Raw genomic sequence first — 23285 nt, forward strand, 5'->3', positions numbered from 1 at the left:
CATATTTTTAAAGACACCTTTAAAAAATGTGGTTCAGTTACATAGAATAAAAATTGCCTATCTACGTTCAGATTCTAGATTAAATAAAAATATATTTATATATCTAAATATGCAGTTTTTATTATATAACGTAATTATAAATCAGTTAAAAAATAGTAGAGGCACAAAATTTACATACTTAGCTTTGCTGCTGGGTATGTCTCTCTATACAACTAGAGAACATGCCATCTAGTCCATCAAGTTGCTGAAAGAATTCGTGGAGAGTAGTACGTAAGTACGTAGTAATGACTAACATGCAGGATGTGTTAAAAGGTTAAATTGGCGAGTGCTGTCCAATTATAACAATCGGAACTGACGACGCAATTTGCCATCCACGGCAATAACGCATTTGCTATCCACGGCACTAACGCATTTGCTATTCACTATTCACGGCACTAAACCATTCACGTTTAGTCAGTAGTGGTCACTCATCAAATTGCTGACAGTGCCGCGTTGCCTTAATTATAGATCAATTCAGATCTACATAAGCCATAAGCCAGCGACCTAAGTGTACCTTAGCAGTGAGAAATTGATGTTTTGTAATCATAACACGTTCTATAATTACTTTAGAGATCATCATAAGAATTCAATACTATATTTCCCTAACAGATACTTAGGTACTTACTTAGATATGTACTTAAATAATGATCTGCTCAAGAGCATAAATATTAAAAAACCTTAAAAAGAATACCTGTTCTCTGTAGTAAAAGTCAGAAAGCACCGACGGTGTTGAAATCTTTTTCAATTAGCGTACCACTTATTATTATGGCGAAGAGAACTAAAAATGGGTATCGCAAGTATTCTCGCGATGTACCCGAGTTGCGGTCAGGTATCCGGAATCCCAAACCGAGGATTCATTGTAAAAAAAGCAACGAACCAAAAACTACGACGTCAAAACCCGTCAAATCCTCATTGTCATTCACCGCAATCAACCTGTCTCCGATGACGTTATAAAAGAAACCCGTCTTGCCTACTGATTTATTTATAACTAAAGTATACACCGTTTCGACGCATTGATTCATTATAAAATATATAAAAGCATGCGCCCAGAGTCACCGGAGGAGCGTGGCCGACAAAAAGTCGCCGGACCGCCATCTTATAGAACCCAGAACGAGTACAATCCGGAAGCGATGCCACAGTATTTTCAGGTTATGTATAACGCGTTTCTTATAAATTATTTATTATGGACCCTTATTGGTAGGAGCGCGAGTTTGTCTTTTTGCACAAAATACAATGGATGCCCGACGTCGTGCGGACCAGTGAAGTCTCGATGTAAATTATGGTCCTCGCTGTTTTAATTGAATGTTTCTTGTACGTGACATTTGTGGTTGAAACACTGAAACGAGTCTCGGTGATTTTCTTAGGTGATGTAAAGTATTCCAACTAAAAACATAGTAAATGTTACGTGTTAGAGGCTGTTTACGACACTACTAAGACTAGCTACTTTTGCTACTAGCATTGGTAAGTTTTGATGCTGGGTAATATAATAATTTTAATGTAATCATTTCAGCGACTATCTGCGTTAGTGTAATTTTCTATGTAATATATAAGTAGTAAACGAGCATACAGTCCACCGGATGGTAATTGGCTTACATTTGTAATCAACCCCAGGTAGGATATCTCAGGTACAGATGCGTAGCTACCCCTGATGGCTAAGCTGGAACGTCTCGGAAAAGTATGTCTTCTTTACCAGACCATACAAGTCAGAACATAGGAACGCCTAACTGCTGTTATTAGATCGAAAAAGTTGTGGTGGTGGTGCAACCGGAGTCGAAGCGCAAAGGCTTCTGTTAACCTTCAATACGTATCGAAAATATACGCTGCGGCGTATACTCCGTATGGCAGTCGTGCAGTTTTCGATTAATTGTCTAAAAGTAGTCGTTTTGGACTAATTGTCCAAAAGTAGTGGTGACTGGCGCTCAAAGCAGATTATAACTTTTGCGTGTATTAAAATAAATGCTGACTTATGTTATTGATTTATTTAGATATCTGTTGGAATATTGGAAGGACGAAATTTCTCATGGTTCAATGCGAGATCTGCGAATTCGTACGTCGTCATAACGCTAGGGAAGAAAAAACATCGGACAAACTTACGGAAGAACGAGCAAGAACCTCATTATAAAGAAGTAACTATCTAGTACCTACTTAAGCAAATTTTAACTGTTAAAATCCAGCCACAACCGGTTGTTTGGTTTGTTAGAATCAAAACTTTTTGCAGTTTGTTATAAATTCAAGAAAAACCTTTTAATTGGTTTAAGGAGAGTACTTAACGTTCTCTTACTCCTGAATTACCTGCTATTGTTAGTAATATTTTTTATTTATGTATTTGTTTATTTATATTTTATTGAAACAACCTAACTGAAAATATCCACTCTCATCATCAAATATCCATACTCACTTTTTTATATTTTCTGCCTATAGGAGTAGCAGACGAGCATGCAGCCCACCTGGTGGTAAGTGGACATCTGTAATCAGATAGAATTAGATAGTCCTACCTGAGGTCGGCCACAGATGCGCCGCTACTCCTGAGGTCTAAGCTGAAACGCCTCGGAAAAGTATGTCTCCCCTACCACACCCTTCAAACCATAACACGGCAGCGCTTAACACTGCTGTTATGAGGCAGAATAGCGGTGGTGCCGCCGGAGTCGAAATACAAAAGGTTCTACCACCTTCCAACATGGCACAGGTCTCCTCTCCGAATGACAAGGATTAGGCCATAGTACACCTCGTTAGCCAAATGTGCATTTATTTAGATACCTTTGAAAGCTTAATAATGTTTAATGTCTTATACGCACATAACTTTGAAAAATTAGAGCTTTGGCCTGTGATTTCAACCTCGGTTCCCTCTTTCCAGAGACCGGGTATCAACCACTAGGCCACCATGTAGACCTCCATTCCTGGCGACCAAGATGGTCGCCTCCCTATTATTAAAATAAAACTATTTCTTTGACCAAATTACATCTTTATTCTTCCCGCGCAAAATACAAATCTAACGCCAAGAGCGTTCTTTTCTGACCTTTATGCTAATGCATACAATAGTGTAACGCATACAGTCAATGACTATATAAATGGGCACTTATTATTATAAAAAATATATAAAAACACATCATGAAAATAACACAAAATAATAAATTAAAATATTGTATATAAAATTCTCGTGTCACAATGTTAGTAACCGTACTCCTCCGAAACGGCATTATCGATTTTCACCAAATTTTATATGCATATTCAGTAGGTCTGAGAATCGGCTACTATCTATTTTTCATACCCCTAAGTGATACGAGTTGTTCACCCTTAACATTTTTTTTTATTTATATGGCTACACAAGGTTTGCCGGGTCAGCTAGTAATATTATAATTAAATAATTTGAATATTTTTCTAACACTATGTAGGTCGGCATACACATTTCTTCAGAACTGCTTCTGGGTCGAAATAGTTCAGACTGATATACTAAGTACATTCTTTCCAGTCTTTCGTATTCGAAATGTATGCGAGTATCTACGACTTAGAACGGTCCAGTTTATGCTTAACTGTGTTGGAGCCGCGATGCTGTGCCCCGCCCCGTTTACTTGGTGAAGCTGATGTAGATCTTGGAGCTGTATGGGAGCAGCCTTGTAAGCTTTATCTTTATTTTTTAATTAGGTAGTAAGAATTTAGTTTGACGAACCGCTTGGCGCCGCGGTCGCTATCCTGGCGTAACGCGCTGTTACGCGGACCCCTTTTGGAGGGTTTTTAAAAAAGAAATTACAAAGTAACAAAGTGAATTTAGAGTTTATTTAGCACGAAATTACACAATGAACACGGAATTAGGAAACGTGTGGCCAGGATGGAAGATTGGAACTGACTAATTGCACTGGAAGGATGAGCGGAAGGGAAGGAAAAGATATGCTTGGGATGCAGAAATGGAAGTAAGTGGTCAGCCAATACATATACATAGAGAGTCTATAACAGCGCGAAGGGTTCCGGGTTCGATCCTCGGGCAGACAGATATCTGAATGATGACATTATTGTGGGTCTGGGTGCTTGTATTCGTCTTTGTGTGTATCCATGGCACCCATAATGCAGAAAATCCCAATGTGTGCCTGAGAGTGTAATACCTATAATGTTTTAACTATAATTGAAATAAATAAAGCAAACCACATTAGCCTTGTACTACATTAATATTATTTTCGCTAAAAATAAAAATGTTTTCGTAATACGAGCATTTACATTAACAACATTTTAATAGTTAGTTGAAACATTTTATAAGTTAGACCAAGCAAACAAGCTTGCAGATCCCCTGATGGTAGGTGATCACTGCCACCCCACTTCGATGACTGTGATGAACTCCGTATAGAACAGGGGCTTTACCTGAAGCTGATCATAGATGCTTTGCCACTCCTGGCCATCATCATCATAATGTTAGGCCATCATCCACGCTTCACGCTAGAAATAGATGTGGCATTGGCACTTCTCCGGTAGTACTCGTACCATATTGGTTCTACCACCTTTCCCTGTAATCTTGACATACTATCTTATTTTTATAGGATAGGAAATATAGCCTCATTATTACAGCAAAACAATTTCCAAACCAACTTTGAAGCCAGATTTTCATAAAATACTTACAGCTTGGATTGCATTTTCCTGAAGTGCTGAATAAATGTTTGTTATGAAACTTTTCTATAGAGCAGGGTATTTTGGAAGTTTCTGTTATAATCTAGAATAGTTTTAATTTAGGTAAATTTCTATGTAATACTTTTATGTTCATACAAAAGTGGTTTATAAGAGAGATTACAATATTTAAACGCTTTTTTTACTCACAACAACACACTAGGATTCTCTGTGTCGAGGTTATTATGGACATACAAACACACGAACACCCAGACCCAGACAATATATCTAAAATTATTTAGAAATTTGTCTGATCGGGGATCTAACCCGGAAACCTGCGCGTTAGGTACTTGACCGCTCCGCCACGCGGGTCATCAAATTATATTAAACTAGCTGAGCCGGCAAACTTTGTACCGCCTCAAAATCTATTTATCAAACATATTTCATATAAAATATAACCTATGTTACTCGTAGATAATGTAGCTTTTAAATGGTGAAAGAATTTTTTAAAATCGGTCCTGTAGTTTTTGAGCCTATTCATTACAACCAACCAAACAAACAAACAAAGTTTTCCTCTTTATAATATTAGTGTAGATAATTAGTAGCGCCCCCGGCTTTGCTCGCGTTTTAAAAAAAAACATGACATAAATATAACTGAAAATTTGTACGTTCTTTGGAATCACAGGGGTGCCATCTGCTGAAAACTGGTCGTACCAACTCAGAAACATTCGTGGACTCATGCACAACAACTTTGCCAAATATCACATGATCAAATGTGTGATAGTGAACGATTCTATAGAGGACATACAGACAAACATTATTTTGTATATACACCTATAAATATTTTTTTTATATTATTCCAGATCATCAGGTATTAAGAAAATGGGCGCAACTGTCGCTTCCCCGGGATCCGTCTGCCGGTTCTGTGGGGTTCCTGAAAGTGGATATATCCATTACTTGTAGGGGTGATGGCAGAATTATTACTAGCGCTATTCGCAGCCAGTCAGTCACGAGACAAACTAATGTAGATGTGTAAGTACTAATTAGTTTTGGCCGGGGCCCCTGGTTACACGAGAAGAGGGCCCCTTAGAAAAAATTAAAACCATACCAGTGAATGATCAACATTAAAATTTATAAGTAAATAAATCATAGGGTGTGGTATCGTGATAACGTTGCGAATATATTAGCTTTTCGGGACCCTTGGCATGAGTACCCTGCGCCCTTAAGGTAAAGATGGAATGGGGGTCTCACTATGGTTTAAAGGAGTTAGGGCCTTTAGTGACTCTACTCAGAACGCATCGTCATAACACCTGATTTCTTCCTAATAGCAGCAGTCTTCATTTCTTATGTTATTGTTTTGCCTAAAATCATCAGTATTCATTTTTGTGTCATTTTGAAAGGTGTGGTAAGGTCATACTTACTCGTATATGATGTATTTTAATTTAGTCCACAAGAGTAGGAGCGCATCACCATCAGGTAAGCCACTAATCCTATCTAGGGGTAGTGGCTACTTACTATAGGATTGCATATTTACTATTTTCATTAAATTACCAGACCTGTGCATTAGCAAATAGGAAAAGTAGGAAAATGATGTTTTTAAAGTTTATTACAACATAGGTTTTGATTTTATATACAACTAGCTAACCCGACAAACGTTGTGTTGGCATATACATAAAAAAATGTTAAGGGTGAACAACCGTTATCACTTAGGGGGATGAAAAATAGATGTTGGCCGATTCTCATAGATACCGGATAAGCACAAAAAATTTCATCAAAATCGGTCAAGCCGTTTCGGAGGAGTATGGCAACGAAAACTGTGACACGAGAATTTTATATATTAGATGAATAGAGATAATTTATAATTATGTTCGTTTTAGGAATTACTTATTAAGTTCCGGATCAGAACTACAGCACGCGAACTACATAATCACGGTGTACGGCGCATTTGGTCTGCCCAATACCTCCCGTCACCAAAATGATCGACATCACTGCGCCAAGCCACCTAACACTTTTGTGAGATTGCTGTTTTGTGGACTGCAAGTACGTATTTTGGAGGTCGTAGAACCCACTGTGGTTCGACTCCAGCGACACTGCCACGCCTATTTTTACAGTAACAGTGTTAAGCGTTGCTGTTTTCTGGTTTGAAGGGTGTGGTAGAAGCGACATAGGATCGAAGGCGATCCAGCTTCATCCACAGAGGTAACGGCGCATCTGTGGCCAACCTTATGTAGGAGTCTAATCCTATGGGATTATAGATGTCCATGGATAGCAGTGACCTATTAGCGTCAGGTGTACTCGCTTGCTATTTCAATCTTGTAAAAAAATTAAGACCAGCACTCAGCTACCACGAGGATAACTTAATCGTCAAGCTGACTACGCAAATAATCCCCTTCGAAATTTGAAATGTTGATTTCTTAATTTCAAACAAAATATTTGATTTATTTGTTTAAATAAGTAGTGGAATACCTGGTCGGAGTATGTGTTTTCAGATGTGTGAGTCCTAGGACTCTTAAGACAGAGGTGAATGACCTTGCAAATCACTTACATTCCATTAAGTACTCACATTAATACTATAAAATACATAGCAAATAACAAATAACGTACATAGCACTGTCAAATAAGTAGAATTGACTATGCTATACAGCATTTAGTCCGCCTTTGTACCTTTACATTTCTGTAAGGTTCATAAAGAATAAATAAATAAAAAATAAATAAATAAAAAAAAATGTGAGCCGTCACGGGACGCCTGGCAGATGTGAAACATCGACATTATTTTGTAAAAGTAATATGCAGAAAAGAACATATTGTGATAGGAACTAAATATGTCATAATGATAAAATAAAATATTACGATATTTTTCCAGATAACGATGACTATTTATTGAAACATTTATTTTCATTAAATACAAAAATTTACGAATTTATTTCAAATCGTGACTACTTAATTCGTTTAATGAATCGCACAGTCGATTGCGTACGGCAAGCGTCGCCACGCCAGAAATCGGTTTTACGTGCGGCTATAGATGTTTCACATCAAAAAAATGACGAGTTAATCGTAAAGCTCATTCTTCAATTCCAGATCCAAAACAGAAATCTAAAAATGTAATTTAGGCTTCAGCCTGGCCGAGAATCTAACTCGAAACTCGATACTTGGCAAAGTGGTTATTTGCTAAAATCAGAATTATTCCTCTCTATTACCACTTTTAGGCGAAGACAGCAGTGCAAAATCGAAGTAACAATCCAATGTACTGCGAACAAGTGTCGATGGTAGAGATGTTTCCGAACCCAAATCAAACGTTTCAATTCGAAGTATGTTCAACTGACACTTTTAGTAACAGATTGCTGGCTAGTACATTCCTGAACTTGGACCGTATATCATATGATGGTGAAAACGGTAATCATGCCTAATTATTTTTATAAAAAATACATCATTACTGTACTTACCGTCTGTCTGCAAATTATCATATTGAAGGTGAAAGCTTCTTTGCCGGCGGCACCCTTGCTATACCTATTTCTGCCTTATAACAACAGTGTTAAGCGGTGGTGTATTCTGGTCTGAAGGATGCGGTAAAAGAGTCAAGAGTTTGAAGGTGGTAGAACCCATTGTGGTTCGACTCCGACAGCACCACCGCAAGACCTATTTCTGCTTCATAGCAGCAGTGTTAAGCGCTGCTGTGTCCCGGTTTGAAGGGTGTGGTAAGGGAGACATGCTTTTCCGAGATATTCCAGCTTAGTCCTCAGGGGTAGCGGCGTATCCGTGGCCGATCTCATATAGGAATCTAATCTTATCTGGGGCTGATTACAGATATCCATGCAGTAGCCACTTACCATCAGGTGGCCATCGTCTACTGTTTTGCGAATTGTAAAAAAATATATAGTATTAGGTACTAAGATAACGTCATAACATGTGTTATTTAAAAATGAGTTGAGATATGACTTATCGAAAAATTAATTGAAAAAGTTATTTAATTTTTTTTAAGTTCCAACAACAGTCGATTTCGTAGGTAATTTTGTCTGCTACATTTGTCATGTACGTGATCAATAAAATGAGAGCCAAATAACTTGAGAAACTCATGTAAGATGATGTCAGATTAAACAAGTTCATTTTTTATATTTTGAAAGTAGTAAATATAAATGTGGTCCTGATGTTTCTTCGCCATTAAATATGACAAAAGCTCTATCTGGCGCGATCCCAGGTGAAGTGCATCCTACACATATGCACATAAATAGGTACAGTGAAGAGAAAATATCCTTGTGACACTGTCCTGGGACTTAGAAATAAATTACGGCAATAATTGTTCATTTTGCGTGATTTCCAAGATTTTATTGCACTATTGGGTGTTGAATGTAACTTCAGTAGTAGAGATCAAAATACCAAATATACTTAAGTTTCATAAGTAGCGCTAAACATCCCTAGCATCATAATTAGATAAACATCGTAAAACGTCAAAATTAGATGAACACTAATGCATAAAAAATAGGTGAACACCGTATAAGCAAAATTACTATTGTCATTAATATGGTATTTCACTGTTCAGCTACTTTTGAAACTGTAGTGTTCCTCTACTTTGGAAATTTCACGACGTTCATCTAATTATGCCGCTAGTCGTGCTTAGCTAGTTATGAAAACTAGGGTGTATTTGTAAATATTTTTAAAAGCTTCATCTGTTCACCTACTTCTGGAGCAGACTGACGGGACTATATGTGTGCTTAACAAAAATTATTAATAATTATTTTTGTTTTTTTTATCAGGATTTTTACCGACATTCGGGCCATCTTTACTGCCGATGTACGGATCACCCTGCCCAGGGGCTGTTACTACGTTCAAAGATAGTCCATATTACCGAGGATCTTTACTGGTGTCATTGAGTACCACTGTCCCTTATTACCAGCAAAGTGTACGAAGCATTAGTGTTGAACCTGTGACTCTTATACCTGTGGTAATATTTTAAGTAATTCATTAGGGTAGTATAGTCGGCGCCAAACTTCTAGTTCGCATTGAAGTTGTTGCGCGCTGGTTTAGTTTAGTTAGCTTATAATCCGTAAGATACATTATAAGAGCACACTAAGGCAGCTATATACCCGTGGGTGAGAGCGGGTAGCGGACGGGTGCCGGGAGAGTCCCGTGCTGTCTTCGTCCCGCTAATATATATAGAGTTTGCTACTGCGACGCGACTCGTTTCCATATTCGGAGCTAATAATTAACTAACAATTTGGCGCGGACTATACTAGCAGTAATAGCTATACAAATGGGGGGTTCGTAGCTCAAATCCCAAAGACCTTTGATTTACCGAAGTTTGCTTAAACAGTAAAGGAATACATCGTGAGGAAATCTGCATATATACTATAAGCTCTACTCTAAAATGTTCTCAAGGACCGTGTCAACCCTAAAGGCCCGCCCAAAAGGAACGCGTATTTTAGTGCCGCGTACGGCGTATATAACCATGCACTTAACAGTGGGGTTGGTCTATTAATACGCTTTTTTTAAAACTAGTTCATATTAAATGTATGGTATAGTTTCCCATTCTCGACTTTTTAGGTAGGTAAATTCTGAAGCCCCCGCCCTAACACTCTCAGGGAGAAGGAGATTCAGTTTCCCCAATAAATGTATTATTCTCTAAAATTTTAGATAATATAGTGTTGGAGTGAATAGCGGCTTGTTTCTGTATAATGTGTATAATAATAGATTGGTCCTGTATAGAAAATATGGAAGCCTCCAGTATTGGTACCGGTTGATTTTTTAACCACCGGAACGAGTATTCGGTGTCTATGTTTTCTTTTTCTAATACTGCTTACAGAAATTGTCCTTGGAGTACTTTCGATTTCCAGTTATTAATGTATTTTTTGATTACTGCTGTTTTTAATTCTTTCTCTGTATAGTATTCTTTATCTTCTATTCCTATTTCTGCAGAAAATCGCCTGGCTTCCTTATAAATTGAATATTTATCTCGATTTTTGTCTTGTACTACTATAGCTTTAATAAGATCATCTTTAATAAATAAATAATAAATATTTGTTGTATTTTATGATTTGAGTTTTGTAACGCATTTCTATATTAGTAAGTCCTCTTCCACCCTGTTCTATGGGTATGTACAATCTGCTAACGTCTGCTTTTTTTGTTGGGCTCTATTTATTGCCAATAATTTCCTGGTTATAGTATCTATTGCTTTTAAATCATTATTATTATAATGGATCATTCCAAACGAGTACAACAAAATTGATACAGCATTCATTAATGGATTTGATGAGGTTTCTAGAGTTAAGATGTGCTTTAGTAAGGCATTTAACACGTCTGAAGTATTCCTTTTGGATCTGTTGTCTGACTTCACTATGCGAACCCTGGGTAGCGGCCCGGAATGCAAATCTCTTAATACTCTTTTCATATTTAAAGATCACTAGTGCTCCGTTGGTCATTGGTGTGTATCTAACTCTAGGAGTTTCCAATGTCCACCCCTCACATGGCGTCGGTGGTCATGCCGGACGTGGAGTTAGCCTTTGAGGGGCTAACTTGTTCATTATATTATAATGTTTTAAATAACATTATATTATTATGAATAAATAATTTAAATCCAGGGGGCATTTGACCACCTGAGAATCTGCCCGGGCAAAAAGGGTATCCTCGAAACCCGAATTTCCTGCCCACCGCCCTTATTATTAACCACATTGCCGCAATATATGTGCGCCCGGAGACTAAGACGTCCCGGTACCCTTACCATGAGTTTTTACGTTTTAACAAATATGACTGTTTTGGTACGTATTTGCCCATACAATTTCCAATCAGCGCCCCTAGCGGATTGTGTTAGAACTTGGAAGTTGTATGGGCTAATACGTAAACAAATACCAAAACAGTCATATTTGTCGAAACGTAAAACCTCATTAGACCAGTGCCGAAGCCTTTAAAAATGGTAAAAAATGAAAAAAAATTACAATAGAATGAAACCCATTGGAAAAGGAGGGGAATATGATCAAAATGAAAGGATAAATAAATTACGGTCGATCCGAGTTCGGGAAGTGGGAGGGGTGAGCTTTTAAGGGTAAAAAATGGTTTATCTTGATTTCCGGCTAATCTACACGTCCTATGCGAAAAAGTTAAATGGCAAAGTTGTAGGTAATAAATTATTATTATAAAATGCAACTTTTTCACATAACCTCAAAATTTGGGTGAAAAATTCTAAAAACCAAGTTTTTGGTTTTTTATTTATATCTTTTTCAAAAAAATTTTTTTTTATACGAAATTTGGTGAAAACTTACCTTATTATGTCCCAAATACACTGTAATTTATATGATTAAAAATATTTATTTTTTCGCCTTATTTTCACTTAATATCAAAAAAGCATCCTAATTTTCAATCGAAAATTCTGACGTCAAAATATCAGCTTTTTCCAAAAATTTTGGGGGCTTTTTGTTCGTTGAAATATCTACTTTCTGATGGTGTAAAAAAAATATACATAACTATAGGAAATGTTCTCAGAAAATGCAAAAAATTGAAAAAAACCCAAATTCGAAAAAAAATTTTATATCATTATGTACAATTTTGAGGTATTTATTAAAATTTACACTTTAATTACTCAAAAAACGTAAGATTTCATGTTTTATTGATAAATGAAAAAGTTGCAAATTAAAATATACTTCAATAATTAACAAACAAATAAGTTAATAAAGTTAATATTTAATAAGACATCTACAATATTTTGAAAAAGTTGTAGAATCTTATTTAAATAATATTTGTAGATGTCTATTTACTGCTGTTTTAAGATAATTTATATACCTGAGTGACCTTCGGTAAATTTTAGCCCATTGTAAGTTATTTCATAGAGAAGTGGGGACGGACCTAGGAGGGTCTGGGCCTTACTACATACCTGCTATTTCGTAACAGCTGTAAAAACCGTTAGCCAGTATTCGAGATACAGAGCAGTGTACAACATCGTTTTTAAAAATACACGTGCAGGCTCAGTTACTCTAAGTGAATTGTGAGAAATTTACTTTATTCAAAAAATCGTTTGGAATCTACATAGCAAGGTAAATACAATTTGTATTTTAATCTATATTAATCAACTTTAAAATAAAAATAGTAATATTTTCTTTCATAAATAGTATGTTTAACATAACATAACCTAAAAAATTAAAATTGAATGATATTTTAGTACAAGAATAAAAAATAGTAATTTCGTTTATTTTATACAAACAAATTTAGTTATACTCATGATAAAACTTTGAAGGCATTATTAATTTAATTTTGTCTTTTCAGATTATCAGTACGGATGGATCTGTTTGTATAATCTGCAATAAGTCAGATGACAAGCAAGTGTATGAAATAAAAAAATCAGCTTTGAATCGTTATAGTGGAGTCTAGCAAGAAGAGAATTTTGCATTTTCTGAGAACATTTCCTATAGTTATGTATATATTTTTTTACACCATCAGAAAGTAGATATTTCAACGAACAAAAAGCCCCCAAACTTTTTGGAAAAAGCTGATATTTTGACGTCAGAATTTTCGATTGAAAATTAGGATGCTTTTTTGATATTAAGTGAAAATAAGGCGAAAAAATAAATATTTTTAATCATATAAATTACAGTGTATTTGGGACATAATAAGGTAAGTTTTCACCAAATTTCGTATAAAAAAAAATTTTTTTGAAAAAGATATACATAAAAAATCAAAAACTTGGTTTTTTGAATTTTTCACCCAAATTTTGAGGTTATGTGAAAAAATTGCAAATACAAAAGTTGCAGATATTTTTATTACCTACAACTTTGCCATTTAACTTTTTCGCATAGGACGTGTAGATTAGTCGGAAATCAAGATAAACCATTTTTTACCCTTAAAAGCTCACCCCTCCCACTTCCCGAACTCGGATCGACCGTAATTTATTTTTCCTTTCATTTTGATCATATTCCCCTCCTTTTCCAATGGGTTTCATTCTATTGTAATTTCTTTTGGTTTCAAAAATTATCGACTCTGGTCTACATGGTACGGCTACAGATATAGACGGCGTAATTTACGCCGCGTTCCAGCATCACGTTGTGTTGTACTGTATTTAGTAGTGAGCGCGCGAGAGTCAAACAGAGCGCGTACGAAAACGATAATAAAATGATTTTCTTTTTCTTTCATCATGGTAACCAAGAACACACAGCTAATCATTCTTCTACATCTAACTTCTGGACATCTGACATCTGAGTTCACTGATCATCTCAGTAGAAACTATAATTATTGTCCAAAAACTGCCAAAGTGATGTTACGAGATTGAAAAAAGGACGTTGTTTAGCGTCACGTAAAAGTAGTCTGTGTAGCGTCCAAGAAGGTACGCGGCGCTAGAACGCGGCGTACATTAAGCCTAGCGTGGCCTAGCACAGCACTAAAGTACGCGTTCTGTTTGGCCAGGCCTTAAAAATCCAACCCACTCTTGATCTTAACATCGTCGTTCTAAAGTTATATAACATTTAAGTCACAAGATAACATTCTAAAGTCATAACCTCGTCGTTTATAATAACTTCTTAGCATGAAGTTCCACAAAGCAACGCCTGCTACAAACGCAATGCAATATTTTAATACGACCACGTGATCTTACGTATTCCATGCACGTTTTACGTAAGAATTCCTTTTAGTCGGCTTACACTACCCTTTCAAACGTAGAGATGTCGTAGGTTAGCTTTGTCAACAAAGCTGCTTGCTGGCAAGAAACTCCTGCAATTAGTCATAATAATCTTTTTGCAATGCGCTACTTGCGCGTAGGTACGCTTTCATTGTCGTAAAGATTGGCGAACGAAGTGATGCTAGCAAGAAAATTGTTAGAGAACATAATGTATTATATAATGAGAGTGATGTTCTCTAATCGATTCCCGCTAGTTGTCAACACAATATTATACAACCTAGCAAACAACATTGTTATAGTAGCTTATAGGTATAAGCCACGCAGTATTAACAAGGGACAACAAGAATTTCGGAGAATTACTGTAGATCCTCTTATTCCCTTGTATTAAACCATCGTATAGATAAAACGCTAGGAACGTTTTAATACATCGAAATTCTCATAGTTTATTTATATATTATGTACTGGTAGAAATATACCTACTCAAATTATTTTATAATAGTATTATTAATTATTTTGTTTTAGTTAATTAATTATTTCGTGTTATTTTCATGATGTTTTATTTTTATGAAAATAAATTCCCATTTATATAGTCGCTGGCTGGTACGATTGTACGAGTTAGCTTAAAAAAGAAAAATAACGTTCTTGACATTTGAGTCATATTTTGCGCGGGAGTAATAAATTGGTGAATTTGTGGAAGAAATCGTTTTATTACAAACATAGAGCGTATCAGATGTGTTTTGATAGTCAAAATATAAGAATCTGCTACGGCCTGTATCTGACACGTTCAATGTATGTTGATTCTAATGAACGCAAAATTAGGTTAATATGTAGTTGTTAATTTTCTTAGTAAAATATTCTTAATTTCGATTGCATTTCTTAAACCAGGAAAATCTGTGGACATTGGAAGAGTTTTGTATGTTCTGTCCTATTTTTGAAATATCTATGCTAGACAGTCGGATGGTGAGTCGGTTTTGTGGAGTCGCTGTCACGATTGGAGAGCTCTCTACAGAAGGCGTGTTTCAAGAAGGTAAACCTTTTCTAACTACATTTAGCGTTTCTGTCAGATCATCTATAGTAGTCGGTAATAGGTATAGTAGTGAGATAGTGGTTGGTAAATTCGTCGTCCAAAATGTCAATTACAAACTATACTTAAAATTTCATTAGAATAGATTTGTTTTTTTTTTTTAATTTAGTTTTTTTTGTTGTATCACTCTTTTTCTGTACGTTTGTAGATAATTTATTATTTAATGGAAAACCAAGGAGTCATAGACCTGAATGGGGCTCTTCAGTTTTAGGGTTTGCCGACCACTGACCAAAGACATGGTCGGTATCTTGTATAAACATTATCAACACCACGCAATTTAGTTACTCTCATATCGACCGTAAAGTAGATGCTAATATATAACCGCCTTTCAACAAGAGTTTCTTTTGCGGCTTTTTGAGAAACCGCGTATCAGCGCTCCAGGAATCCTCCAAAAGGAAACTCATTCCATATCTTGTATGCGAAACGTAAAAACAAACGCGCAAACCAGACCGTAAAGGATTGCCAAGAATGAGGTTGTTATGGATTGTTGCTTTACCCTACGGCGAATGTTGTGAAATAGAAACGATGACGTCACAAGGTGAAATAACTCTGAGGAGTCCACAAACTCCCCAAGTTTTCCGTAACATGATATTTGAAGTCAAATTGTCGACTGCTCATTTTTGCCTACGCCAGTGCCCTTAAAGTTACCATTCTATATTAGGGAGCTAATACATGAGCAACATGTTTATGATTGCCACCGATAGTCAGTGCCTGTAACGACCGTTGACGACGGCTGTCGTCATGAATTGTCGACTGTCGTTTGTGTTCTTACTTATGTAGTCTTAATTAATGCTTTCCTTTTCCAGAATTCACAGCCATGATGAATGAAATGAGTAAGTACAGTAATAGATTATTTAGTTTTTGCTACGAGTAATACACTTTTCATTTTATGCACACTCATTTTTATTTTGTAATGACGAAGACATAGCTACTACACTGCTACAATATTGAATCGAATTTTTACTTCCACGAGTATTTTATTTTTTTGTGCTTTATATATGTTTACTTATTAACTTATTATATTCCCATCTTTATTAGAACACTATATACAATTATTTGGTAACTTATTTTCGTCGTAAAAGCTCCCCAGAATTTCTTGTACCTACAAATAGATAGATAACTTTTGTTATTGTGTTGTGTTGTGTTGGGTGGCCCGTTGTAGTCAAGAGATACACGCGACGAATGTATTATATATGATATGTTTGTTAAAGAAATACAAATAATTAATCATGCTTGTCTTCTTTCTTATTTTTCTATTGAAGAAAGCCGCAAACTGCATTACACGGGATCTTTGGACGTGTTGAGAGCCAAATCCGAGTATGGTCACGTGGATTTCTCTAACACATATCCCGTACTACAGTTAGCTACAAGACTTCCAGACTACCGGTTTAGAATGTATAGGAATAATGCCATTTATGGAATTGTACGCACCTTGGTATGTTATTATTCTTTACCTGGCGTTAATATTGTTAGAAATATACATAATAATATACAAATTATTATAGTATTATTTAAATTAAATATTTAGTGGCACTGGCTGGTACGATTGTATGAGTTAGCATAAAAAAGAAAAAGAACGCTGTTGACGTTTCAGTAGTATTTTGCGCGGAAATAATAAAAGTTGTAAATTGGTTCTAGAAATAGTTTTTTCTTTCAATATACTATTGAAAAGTTGGTAGAATGATTACGGTTCAAGCAGGTCACCTCTGATACATTTGTTTCGAACGCGAAACAGTTAATCCGTTTCGGTGAGATGGGTATGGATACTGGCTGACTAACTTAAAATATCATAATACTTAGAACATAGATAAGTAAAGATTACTCACTCCTAACAAGAAAATGTTGGTTACATTTTCTTGTTTTGAGAATTGAAATAATTGCGTTAAAAAGTTTTGCCACGTCTCCGTGCTAAAATGTCCCTAAAATATTTAAAATAATTATTTATTTATTATGTAAATTACGCAGTATTAGTTATTTATTCGTAAATTTTCTCTAAAAAATTTTTTATTTGTCAAAAAAATAACTTACTAATAAGCCGTTTGTGGCTTCATTCAATGTCAAGGCGGCGAAGTATCTTTACTAATCTATGACTTAGAAGTAGTAACGCGTCTGTAATCGACATCTAGTCGAACTGCAGTTCTATTTGGAGTTGGTACAGCTACAGACTTACATGGGCAGTGGTTAGAAAAAAAATAATTATGTATACAAAGGGCTGTATTAAAAAAGAACAGTTTATTCAAGTTACGTCACTCACTTTGCGTTAGAATTAAGAATTACAACTTTGATTAATTTAAGTCGTTTCTACTATTTGCTCTACGGGAAAGGAACATTGTAAAAAATGAGCCTGAAATTTCTTTGCCAAATTTTCAAAGGTGTCTACTAGTTTATTTACTAAAATGTTGGGTTATGCCATATGCACTTTTTTCAACTACAACAACGACCTTTTATGAGAATTTTTATGTACTTATTTGATTGTATCTTTTTTGTCTAATTGTTTTAGACTAAGGTAAAATATTTTTTTTTTCAGGAATCGGCATTTTCTGAAATTGAACAGCGTTTAACAAAATACGATTACACCTCACTGTCAGAACTATCAGATGAAGCTAAAAGAGCGTTAGATATTGTAGTTAGCAACATTTCAAAATTTCTAGAGAAATATAATAATGAAAATATCGAACAATATAGAACTGAATTGGATAAGAAACAAATAATACTTCAACTCGAAGAAATGGTAAGATTTAGTATATTTATTCAGCCATATTTGTTCTTAGAATCTAGTAGATTAGGTATTTCTCGCGACAAAGATAGAAAATACTAGAAAACGTATAAGTACATGTTTGTGGACATGGACATTTGTAACCAGCTCTGTAAAAATCAGGGTTTCACCTAAAGCCGATTAAACATGCATTTCTATTCCTAGGGACAGACATTGTCAATTGATCATTTCATATATGTTAGCCAGCCGTCATCCACACCTTTCTACTAAAATGCAAGAAGGTTTTTTTTATAATATAAGACGTAGCAGACGTGCATGCAGTCCACCTGATGGTAAGTGGCTACTGCCACCCGTGGACATCTGTAATCAACCTCAGATAGGATTAGATATTCCTACCCGAGGTCGGCCGCAGACGAATGTGGTGGTGGTACCAGAGTTGAACCACAAAGGTTTCTACCACCTTCAAACACTGCACCCTAGAAATACGTGATATCTCATCGTCGAGGTATAAATGTTCTGACTATCTTCATATAATCATGATGTCCTCCTCATGGTGTCCGATGACGGCGACCCCTGCTATATGTTTGCTCGAGCATGTGCTCGAAGATGACTTGCAAAGCCAAATTTGTTTTTGTAAACTCTATTACACTGTTCACAATAGAGCTGGCCAGAGCTATTATATGTAGAAACATATGTTGGTCTCGACTGCGCCTTTCTTTCTTTTTTTTTCTTTCTTTTCTTTCTTTTTATGACGTCTTAATTTTTTAATACATTCATATGCAGAAAAGAATACGCCAGAAAATATTACAAATACCAAAGTTGTATGCAGTGGAAAGTTTAAGTAGAAATAACGCTGTCAAATCCACTACATCTAGAAAAGACATCAAAAGTTTGTTAACTGAAGTGAATACGGTTGTTCGACAACTAAATAAAATAATATATAAGGTATGTGTTCTTTTATTATTTTCGATGAACATAAAACAATATTTTACAGAAACAGTAACGAAATTTTTAGTTTAGATACATATATAAAACAAAGTCGAGTTTTTACAACACTTATAACTTAAGAGCGGCTGGACTGATTCAAGAGCTTTAATTTAATTAACTTGCCTGCGGTCCGATTAGCGAACTGACCATTAAAATATCCTTAAAAACATACATAAAAAATATTTCAATAAAATTATTTCCGATATAATTTGTACTAAAAATTACCTACATGAAGATATGAAGTTTTTCGGATCAGCTACTGAGCTATACAATATTATGTCATCATCATCAACCCATTATTGTCCCACTGCAGAACACGGGAAAATAATTAAGCCAAAGTCCACCGCCCTGGTCAAGTTCGTATTGGTAGACTTCACATACTTTTGAGATTGTTTTTATAAATCCATCAGATGTGTTTCTTCACCGTTGAAGCAAGTGATAAATAATTTGTAATACGCACATACCTTTGATAAACCAGAGTTGCCTGGGATTTGAACCTAGGACCCCTCGATCGAGAATCCGATTTTCTTAACTAGCTTAAATATTGTGTAGCTAGAGTTAAATTCTCGAATCTCGAATAAAATACAGTACGAACAACATTGTAAGAGAATTAATTTTACTTGCCGTACTTGCCGTTTTAGGCTACAGAAGGCTGGCCAGATATAGTCATTTGGCTTCTGAATAATGGATCAAGAGTGGGCTTTTGCAAAATATCGGCCGCTGATATTATGTATTCCGATATCCCTGAACTGAGCGGTAAAAAATGTGGAGAAATACAAACTGTTTACCTCAAGGTATAAGGTGATATTATGTAAAAGTTGCAATATAGTTCTCATAAGCTCCGGTACATACAGTGGCCATTTAGCGTCAGAAGTGCACATGAGTTTGCAACTTCAGCTTTTATTTCAAAGTGGATGAACCCTTTGTGGTTCGACTCCAGCGGCACCACCTCCACACCTATTTCTGCCTCATAACAGCAGTGTTAAGCGCTTATGTGTTCTGGTTTGAGACATACTTTTTCGAGGCATTCCTGCTTACTCCTCAGGGATAGCGCCGCATCTGTGGCCGGCCTCAGGAAGGAATATCGAATCCTACCTGGGGTTGATTACAGATGTCCATGGGCGGCAGTAGCCACATACCATCGGATGGCATGCTTGTCTGCTACTCTTATATTATAAAAAAAAATATTACGAAAACATAACAATTCAAAAATTTATTACGCACGTTAGACACTGAATAAATCTCTGACGCTTTTATTACGTTTGTAATTGTTATAAAATAAATCTTAATCTTTTGTAATCCTTACATATCTTGGCTGTTTGGAATTTACAATCCTTTATAATCTTCTCATTATCTCCGTAAGTTCTCTTCACGCACTGAATTGCCAGAGATTTTCTTCAAGCATCCGAATCTTTTTAAGTGAAATCAAAACAGATTTTTTTTTATTCGCATTCTCACCCTAAAAGGTACTTAAAAAGACATCTCGAATGAGACATTAAACATATTCTCCAACGTTATTTACCGCATGGACAAAAGTTTTATAATTCTATTAGGGTGAGAAATAAAAAACAAAATCTTCAAACGAATGAACGAACGAATTTACACGACAACCTACGAAATGGGGTCTAAAAGAAATAATAATATCCAAGTCTACAAATGTATATAAACCCACGGACTCATTTGTGCTTTTTCCTTATATTCCAGCCTTTGAAATGTTCAAGGCACGTGAGCTCTTTGTCAATGGGTTGTTTTTGTGTCGTCGGAAAAGTGGAGCTCCTTGCATGGATGGGTCTACACGAGCACAGCTCTGCCTTTGAACAGTGCATGCCCATTGGATACAAGCTCAAAATAAAAGACTTCAACATGTGTGTCAAGTGTGGTGGAATTGTAAGGCACAATTACCTAAATAATATTTGCTTTTCATAAAAGATAGAGCACAGAAACCCAGTGTTGACATGTTCCAAAGCATACACACGTCTATATTTTATTGTATTGTGGGATATTTTGGAAGTTTTTCAACGTTGTTTCTTTAAGTATACAATTTGTTTAAGCATTTTCATAAAACAAGTATTTATTTTTTTCGTCACTCGTGTCGTGATTTTGTGTCGCTAATTGCGATAGTTACATCTTATAATTTAGAGTTCAACTTCTTTCAGTATTTCTGAACTTAATTTAACTAACGCAGTTTACGTTCTTATTACGTTTTGCCAATAAGGTGATTTACCTTAAAATATTATGTGCAGATAAAAACTTGGACAAATACATAAAATGTTGGTATACTTTATAGTTTTTACAGAACATATTATTTATATAATTTGCCCTTTGTGTTGGTCACACAAAGCCCGAATAGGTTGCTTCCCGGATTCTCTAGACAAGGGCAAATTCCGGGAAATGCTAACTAATGGCAATACATAGCTATACTTTGTACGCAAATGACATAGAATCAACGCGGAACTTTTCTCGTGTTCGTGTTCTCGTGTCGTGTCGTATGAAAACATGACTTAATCCAAATGGGCCGTACTCATGTTGATCACAATTATGTCATTACCCTTGATGAAAAAGATTGAACATCTCACAGTAATTATATCATTAAAGACGTATTTTCAAACCAGAAATAACTAGAAATTGACGTCTTGTAATTTTTGGAATATTGCCGTGATACTCGGTTTATTTTGAGTATAACCTTAATACTTTTTGATAAATACTGTTTATTATACAACTAATATTATAAATGCGAGTCTGAATTTATTTGTTTGTTTGCTACACATTCACGACTTAACTACATTATTGATTGTCATAAAATTTTGTAGCCACGTTTTCATGGGTTCGGAAAGAACATACGATAACTTTTAACCCCAAAAAGTACCATTATTGAGTTATTTATTAAAACAAATTTGAAAGTGCCACTCGTCAATCGAAGTCATTGTCCTCGGCCCGCGAGCGGAGCTGGGAGTAAAAGGTAGTAAAGAAATATTTGAAATATTTGCAATATGAAAAATTCCGGATTTTGGAAATATTGTGGCATTTAAGACTTTCGATCCAAGTTTTTGTTTTTTTTTTTTATCAACTGCAAATTACTCTGAACGTTATGGTTTGATATAAAGGTGTTCGGATAACCTCTAGTACTACCGTCGTAATGAAGATCTCAGTATTTGTAAAATGATAGTTCCTAGAAAAAAGCGCTTATATTAAGAACCACTATCTAATCTAGTGGAAATATGGAATTGTTTGTCATTTGGCAGATTTCATAAAAAAATATTTTTTTTCTTGTCATCATAGTCTTCTGATGCTATTTATAAAGGTTGTAGAGCCCTTTGTGGTTCGACTCCGGCGGCATCACCGCCCAATCACACCAATTTCTACCTAATAACAGCAGTGTTAAATACTGCTGCGTTTGAAGTTTGAAGGATGTGATAAGGGAGACATACTTTTTCGAGGCGTTCCAGCTTAGTCCCCAGGGGTAGTGGCGCATCTGTGGCCGACCTCAGGTAGGAATATGTATTCCTATCTGGAGTTTATTACAGATGTCCATGCGCGGCATTACCAGCCACTTACCATCAGGTGGCAAATTAAAAGTTGACAACATAACATCTGAATGTAGTGTAAATCGTTATTTGTACGGCACAAACAAATCTTGATGCTTATTTGTTTTGTCACTAAAACCCGTTATGGTACATATATGTACGTATATATGTGTTTCCTCACACATTCTCCTATTTACTTGTTTTATTAATGTTTCTACGCGTAAATATCGTTCTTCCCTCTTATTTGATTGTAGACGCGATTTCAGTTTATTACATAACCTCTATGAAATAGTATTAACGTGAATTTTTAGAATGCATTAAGTAATTGTTCTTATAAAAAAGACAGGTTGTTCGATATTTATGTAATTGGCTTATAACCTTCGGTTTTCAATTTTACATTGGCGAATAATTTAAATACCAAACAATATTTCCCATACAAAGTCGAAGTAATAAGTATTTAACGCTGTAAAAATTGTTTAACTTATATTCCTACTCATTCCAATAAAATTCTTATAAAAATAGACTTTTCATGTACACTTTGTTTTGGACCTTCTAAGGGCCTACCATTCCTACCCAGAGTTCAACACCCTCTCGTTTCAAACTTATATCATTAGTGAGTTGGCCTTAGCGATAATAAAAACATATTCAGTCGGGAATTTACTTGTTATAATTACATAAAAAAACTTGTCATTATGATGACAACTGAGCAAGCATTAATGTACATCACATTCATGATTCGCTGTAAGCAAATAT

General features: G+C 35.5%; 1 protein-coding gene across 2 annotated transcripts in view; it reads left to right on the plus strand.

Annotated features, from left to right (window-relative positions):
- Positions 1–955: 955 nt before the first annotated feature.
- Positions 956–23285, plus strand: part of LOC140743473 (otoferlin) — a 50723-nt gene continuing 28393 nt past the window's right edge. For both annotated transcript variants that reach the window (XM_073074768.1, XM_073074769.1), the window contains exons 1-14: positions 956–1187; positions 2025–2165; positions 3509–3653; positions 5493–5661; positions 6507–6669; positions 7836–8022; positions 9381–9568; positions 15107–15248; positions 16112–16138; positions 16568–16740; positions 17833–18036; positions 18805–18966; positions 19650–19802; positions 20713–20895. In XM_073074768.1, coding sequence (XP_072930869.1) covers positions 1080–1187; positions 2025–2165; positions 3509–3653; positions 5493–5661; positions 6507–6669; positions 7836–8022; positions 9381–9568; positions 15107–15248; positions 16112–16138; positions 16568–16740; positions 17833–18036; positions 18805–18966; positions 19650–19802; positions 20713–20895 — 2145 coding nt within the window. In that variant the 5' untranslated portion in view covers positions 956–1079. The remainder of the gene's footprint in view (positions 1188–2024; positions 2166–3508; positions 3654–5492; positions 5662–6506; positions 6670–7835; positions 8023–9380; positions 9569–15106; positions 15249–16111; positions 16139–16567; positions 16741–17832; positions 18037–18804; positions 18967–19649; positions 19803–20712; positions 20896–23285) is intronic.

This window comes from Epargyreus clarus, unplaced genomic scaffold (assembly GCF_041222505.1).
Source record: "Epargyreus clarus isolate Ecla_fem2 unplaced genomic scaffold, WU_Ecla_fem_2.2 ptg000007l, whole genome shotgun sequence".
Lineage (NCBI taxonomy): Eukaryota > Metazoa > Arthropoda > Insecta > Lepidoptera > Hesperiidae > Epargyreus > Epargyreus clarus.